Raw genomic sequence first — 6,563 nt, 5'->3', positions numbered from 1 at the left:
TGGCCCGGCCCGGCCCGGCTCGGCCCCCTCCTCCGGGGGGGAGCCCGGCCCGCCGCCCCCCTCCCCGAGCCCCGCTTTTAAGCCCCCGGTTGCCGGCGGGGTTGTTCGGCTCCACCGGCGGCGATGAGTCCCGGCGCGCCCTGAGCGCGGAGCAGGTACGTGCGGGACCGGCACCGCCACCGGCACCGCCCCCGCTGCGGGGACGGCGCCGGGGATGGGGGGACACCGGCACCGGCACCGCGGCGGCGGCAGCGGGACGGAGGCGGGCGGGGGGGGGGGGGAACGCGGGGGAAGGGGGCTCGGGGAACGCGGGGCCCGGAGAAGGGGACGGTGACACCGACACCGGTACCGGCACCGCCGCGGCAGGAGCGGGAGGGCTGCGGGAGGGCTGCGGGCACGGCGGGGATGCGGGGGATGGCGGGGACGCGGGGCCCGGGGATGTGGGGATGTGGGGATGGTGACAGCGGCACCGCTACGGCAGGAGAGGGGATGGATCCGGGCTGGATCCGGGCTGGATCCGGGCTGGGGACGCCGTGGGGGTTGCGGAGGCTGCAGGAATGCGGGGCCCGGCGCCGGGGATGGGGGACGGGGACACCGGCACCGGCAGCGCTGCGGGAGCGGGGATGGGGACGGTGACACCGGCATTGTCAGCGGCACCACGGCGGCGGGAGAGGGACGGATCGGGGCCGGGGGCGCGGGGGGGATGCGGGGGTGGGGGGGGGAGCACGCGGGTCCCGGTGCCGGGGATGGGGACGGTGACACCGGCACCGCTGTGGCAGGAGCGGGATGAATCCAGGCTGGGGACGCCGTGGGAATGCGGGAGCTGGGGGACACTCGGGGCTCGGTGCGGGGGGACACAGTGAATACCAGGGTGGGAAGGGATGAGGGATGGTGGCCCTGGGGCGGGGGAGATGCTGTCACTGAGGGCGTAGGGGGCTCTCAGGGGTGCAGGGGTTGGGAACGGTGGGGCTGGAGGGGACACTGGGGGGATCAGGAGTGGGGTTGGGGGCACAGGGACAGGTGGACAGTGGGGGTGTGGCCACCGGGGTTGTGGGCACAGCAGGACAGGGGGACACTGGGGGACATCAGGACAGGTGGACACTGCAGGGGCCAGGGCTATGGGGGGCTGGGGACACCGGGATTGGGGCCGAGAAGGGCTGGGGGGCTCCAGCTCGGGGACAGTCTGGGGGACACCATGCCCTGGGACCCCCAGGGGCTGGCAGTGAGACATGGGCAGGGTCAGGGGGTGAGGGGTGGCAGGAGAGCGGTGGGTGCTGGCGGGTGGGTGCCCCCGGGGTGTCACCCCGCTGCGGTGCCAGAGCCGGGTGTGCCTCTGCCATCCCTGTCAGTGCTGCCGGTGGCTCCCTGGCAGGTCGGGAGCCGGGAAGTTCCCTGTCCCGGGGTGCCCCCAGGCTGCCAGGGCGCTGCCAGGGCTGGCAGAGTGCCGGGTGCTGAGCACCGCGGGCAGGATGAGCCCCACCCGCGTGTCCCACACCCGCGTGGATAGGCCGGGACGGACGGAGGCGGGCGCGGATCCCGGTGAGGGGCTCGGCAAAGCCAAACACCGGCGGTAGTGGGAGGGACGGTGCCAGAGGCCTGGCCCGGGGGTCTCCTGCCCGTTTCTTGGTGCCAGGCACCGGCGCCGCGTTCAGAGCCACTCAGGGGGTGGCCGAACCCTCCCCAGGGATAGAGCCGAGGATGCTGCGCCGGCTTCGCGGCTCCCGCTGGGCTCTCGGCTTCCCGGGGAGAGACGAGAAAGGGGGGCAGAAAGAATAAAAGAGTGGAAAAAAAAAACCAAACAAAAGCCAAACCAAAAAAAAAAAAAAAAAAAACAAAAAGAGGAGCAAATTCCAAAATAAAGGCTGCAGACTGTCTGCCTAATAAAAATCGCACCCAGCAAAGGGCCCATATTGGACGGGATCACAGTTTGCCGAGGTGCTAATTTATTCTGGCAGGCTTGGGGGGGGGGGGGGGGGGGGGACACCTTTCCTTCGGGGTGTGATGGGGGCGAGGTTTGCAGAATTCCTTTGTTGTGTGCGGAGAGGAGGGGAGGCGCGGAGCCGGCCCCGCCGCCGCCGGGCTCCTGCCGCGGCCGCGCAGCCCCCGGGGGGGACCCCTCGGCGGACACCCCCTCCCCGCCGGGGCGGCGGGGGCACCGCCGGGAGGGAGGAGGTGGGTGCCGCGGGGGGGGCTGGTGGTGGCCCCGGCGGGGTTGGGGGCGGGGGGTGCGGGGTCAGCCCCGCGGGGTGTCTGCGGTGGGGGGGACACGCCGGGTGGGTGGGCACCGAAGTGCTGCGTGTGCGCCGGTGGCACCGGGGACTGGAGTGACCCGTGGGGACAGCGGAGGTCACGGGGTCTCCGTCCTGGCCGGGGGGAAGTTGAGGGCACCCCCAGGGCTGGGGCATCCCCAGGGTGGGGCGCACCCATGTCCAGCTGCGTCCCGGCTGCCTGGGTGGGTGGGCAGTGCATCGTCTCCCCTCCCACCCGTCCCAATCTCGTGTTCCCACCACCGTCCCAAATGTCCCCTCTGCTCCGTGGAGACCCCGGGCTCCTCAGCCGCCCCCAGCCCAGCCCATGGCTCGGGGAGGGTTGGGGACAGAGGTGACCCCGAAACTGTCCGGGTGGTCCCGGCGCCCACCGGCCTGTGTGGAATTAAGCTATGTTTCAGCTCAAGCTAATCATCAGTCCCGGCTTTGCATATTCATGAGAAATATGAATTATTCATGAGGTGACAGCTAGTGACAGATGTGAAAATGTTCACCCGTGTGTGTGTGGGGGGGGAGCGGTTTACACCGGCGTTATTTTAAATTTCTCTCGCCTGCCGTTCCCCCGGTCGGGCCGGGACGCTGAGGGACAGGGACACGCTCCTTGTCCCCGAGGGGGCCCGGCCACGTGGCACCGGGGACGTCACCGTGACATGGCCCTGACTGCGGAGAGAGAGACCCCCGCTGCGAAATTCAGCCCCTCGTGTGCTCGCGGTGGCACTGCCACCCTCCCCGCCTGGCCACCCCCCTGCCACCCTCCTCATCTTGTCACCTTGTCGCCTCGCTGTCACTGCCGGGCACGGCGCGGTGATGCCCTCACGGCCAAGCCCGGGGCTCCTTCCATGGGGGATCCCCGCTGGATCCCGCCCCAGCGGGATGGGGCCGATGCTGCTCCTTGGCTCTGGTGGTGCTGAGCCGCTGCTGCCCGCGCTGGGCATCCCGGATCCAGCCGGCGCTGATCCCGGTGGCACCGCGGGGTCGGGATGCGGCCGTGCCACCCCCGGCGCTGCGGGAGCTGGATCGCGGGTTAGTGGATCCAAGGGAGGTGGGACGGAGACGGTCTCAATAATTAACGAGGCGCCGGGGCTGGGAGGGGCTGAGGACAATGACGGGGAGGGGGAGAAAGGGGGTCCCCGTGCGGGGACACCGCGTGTGGTGGCTCCGGCCCCGGCGGGGAGTGGAGCCCATCGTGTCACTTGTCCTGACCTTGGGATAAACTTTTTGCTGGCTCAGCACATCGCCGGGCTCGGCAGAGGCGGCGGCCGGGGGGGATCCAGCGAGGGGCTGGGATGGGGACGGAACGTGGCGGGGACACTGGGAATGTGCTCCCTGCACATGCCAGGGGCGGAGGTGCCAGCCGGGTGTCCCCGAGGCGGTGGCAGGGGCCATGTGCCCTGTCTCTGGCGTGAGGGGCGCCCGGGACCCCCTCACTCGTGGTCAGGTCACCCCGAGGAGGCAGCGGGTGCCGGGGGCAGGGCCGGCCCTTCCCGCCGCGGCTCCTTCCCTGCTGCGAAAGCAAATCCCGCAGAACTGCTGATGTCAGGGAAGGCGCCGGTGCAGCTGGAGCCGCGCAGCCCTGTGACCCCCCCCGGCCCAGAGCCCCCAGCAGCACCCACTCCCCACGTCCAGGACCGTCCCTTCCCTCCATCCCGGCTCCACAGCCGCCCGGGTGGTGATTGGAAACCCAAAGAGCAAACTCCGGTGTTTAACATTTAAATAAACGCCGGGTGTTTGCTCAGCGAGGACCCGGCTCTGAGTAAACAGCCGAGAGAGCCCGGAGGAGGATTTGTACTCCTCGTGTGAACGCGGCTCTGCGAGGTCTCTCCCTGCTCCATCCCACCATCCCCGCCTGGCACCGGCCACAGGGATGGGGCTGGTGGCCCCCGGGGCTCGCTGGGAACGGGGGATGCTCCGCTGGGAGCTCCGCGGGCCAGGGAGGAGGAGGATGGAGAAGAGGAAGGTCTCAGGGATGCTGTAGGTAGATGGCAAGGAGTGAGATCCAACCGCTGTTGTCCCGCTTGGGAAACTGCCTTGTCCTGCCTTTCGGTGGGAAAAGTTGCTTGGAAGCCGCAGAGGGGGAGCATCAAGGGATGAGGAAAAGAAAACGGGTGAAAAGGGCGAAAAGTCTTTCAAAAAAGTGAAAAGACCTAAAAGGGTTGTTTGAAGCCCTGGGACGAGCGCGAGCACAGCCCGGGGCTCCCTTTTTCCCTGGAGCTGAGTGTCCTGAGTGTTCCCTTCTCGCACCTTCCGTCACCCACCGTCCCCGTCCCGCCCCCGCCGTCGCCCAGCAGGTCCCGGGCGGTGTCTGGGCGAGGGACAGGGCGCTGATGGTTTGTACTGGGAGGGCTCCTGGACATCCCGGAAAGTCAGGATTAGCATTTCAATGGGAGGAGCTGGAACCTCCCGAGCCCGGCCCTGCCAAGCAATTCGGGTTTTTTTTTTCCCCCTGTAGCGGGAAAACTGGGAAAACTTTGGCGCTGCCGAGGATGAGAGATGGAGGGATTTCCCTCCTGGAGCAGGGATGAAGGAGCTGCTGCGGGTGCCCTGGAGCAGCCTCGGGGATGCTCTGGGAATGTTCATCTCCCGGGAGATGTGGCACAGCCCACTCCCGGCTCCGCGCCCCGGGAATTCCCCTCCATGGCCGGGGTCAGGTCACCTCCTCCTCTTCTCCCAGCAGTTGGCTTTGGGGGCAGAACGCCCCGCGGAGCTGCCGGGGGAGGGAAGGGGCTGCCAACGCTTTCTTCTTTAGAGGAAATAAGATAAAACCCGGTTTTGCGTCCCCAAAAAGGCCCTTTGCCAGCGCCGAACACGGAGGGGGGGGTGTCTCTCCTTTTTTCTCGTCGTTTTGCTCTTTCTTTCTATTTCTGTCCCATAAAAGCACAGAAGGGACAGAATGGGAAATCAAGGGCTGGGAAATGGAGCATCAGGGATGGGGGAACCGGTGGGAAGAGGCAGAGACTCAGTTCTGGGCAGCTGGGAGAGGGATGGGGGGCTCCTGGTGCCCCCCCAAAGGCCGAGTGCTCCCCAAATTGCTGTCTGAGACTGGGCAGGGGTCGATGTTGGAGCTGGGGGGGACCAGCAAACCCCACGGTGGATCTGCTGGTGCAGGGGGGACCCGGGGTGTGGTTTAAGCTCGTGGCTGAGTGGTGCCAACTCCAGTGTGGCCCCATTTGGGATTTGGGGGTGCTGGTTGTGTCCCTGCTGCCTCTGCTCAGCTGGTTTGGTGCCAAACAAAGCCCAAGCACGGCTGTGATGGGCAGGGAACCAGGTGATGGTGGTGATGGGGAGATCTGGGTGATGGTGATGGGGAGATCTGGGTGATGGTGGTGGCGAGATCTGGGTGATGGTGATGGTAAGATCTTGGTGATGGTGGTGACAAGATCTGGGGGATGGGGAGATCTGGGTGATGGTGATAGTGGGAACTGGGTGATGGTGGTGGGAGCTGGGCAATGGTCGTTTCCGTGCCCGTCGATGGTGGTGGTGGGAGTCATGGTGATAGTGGGAGCTGGGTGATGGTGGTGGTGGGATTTGTGGTGATGGTGGTGGTGGGCACCTGCTGACGGTTGCACCCAGCACAGGGCTGGGGGGCTGCAGGACCCCCAGGCTTGCCCACCACGGGCACACGTGTCCCACCTCCAGGCACCCACAGAGATGTCACCGCGGGTGGCACTGATGGCAGGGACACACAGGGACCCCATCCCTCATCCCGACCTCATTCCAAGAGTGAAATCGAGAAATCGAACTCTCTCCGGGCTTACAGCACCCTGCTGAGAGGGACCCTGCTGAGAGGGGCTAATCCTGCCCCTCCCGCGGCTCCCGGAGTGTCCCCGCGGCCATTCATGGCCCGATGGCATCGCCCGCCGAGCCGGGAGCGGGCGAGGGACGGCCTCCCACCCCCCCCCCCCGCTGTCGTTGCAGGTCAAGGATGGTCCATGGGATGGGGGATGCCGGCTGCTGGGTCCTGCTCGGGCTCTCCCTGCTCCCCCTCGCCGTGCTGGGTAAGTGCTGCCGGGGCTGAGGGATCGCTGCGGGCAAACAGCAGGAAATAATGAACTCACAGCCATTGTTAAACCGTGAGGGCGCATAATGACCCGGGGAGGGCCCGGCCTGCGGGATTAGGGAGGGAGAAGCCCCCCAGGCGCCTGTGAATCCCCCCCACCCCGTGCTGGGATCCCCACAGGCGAGACCTTAAATCCTTAATCCCGCTGGCGGCCCCCCCCGGCCGCGGGGCTGAGCCCCCCGGGGATTTGCCGTGGCTCCAGCCACGACAGCCCGTGTCCCCCCCTGTCCCTGCAGCGT

General features: G+C 67.5%; 1 protein-coding gene across 3 annotated transcripts in view; it reads left to right on the top strand.

The window, feature by feature from the left end:
• Positions 1-39: 39 nt before the first annotated feature.
• Positions 40-6,563, top strand: part of NCAN (neurocan) — a 20,086-nt gene continuing 13,562 nt past the window's right edge. For all 3 annotated transcript variants that reach the window (XR_003537494.1, XM_027704809.1, XM_027704811.1), the window contains exons 1-2: positions 40-155; positions 6,183-6,262. Coding sequence is in view for 2 of the 3 variants with exons in the window: in XM_027704809.1 (XP_027560610.1) it covers positions 6,190-6,262 (73 nt within the window). In the remaining variant the exon portion in view is untranslated. The remainder of the gene's footprint in view (positions 156-6,182; positions 6,263-6,563) is intronic.

Source organism: Neopelma chrysocephalum, unplaced genomic scaffold (genome assembly GCF_003984885.1).
Source record: "Neopelma chrysocephalum unplaced genomic scaffold, ASM398488v2 Primary Assembly neopelma1_289, whole genome shotgun sequence".
Taxonomy (NCBI): domain Eukaryota; kingdom Metazoa; phylum Chordata; class Aves; order Passeriformes; family Pipridae; genus Neopelma; species Neopelma chrysocephalum.
Note: the sequence above shows the minus strand (reverse complement) of the source record. Positions and strands in the feature narration are given on the sequence as shown.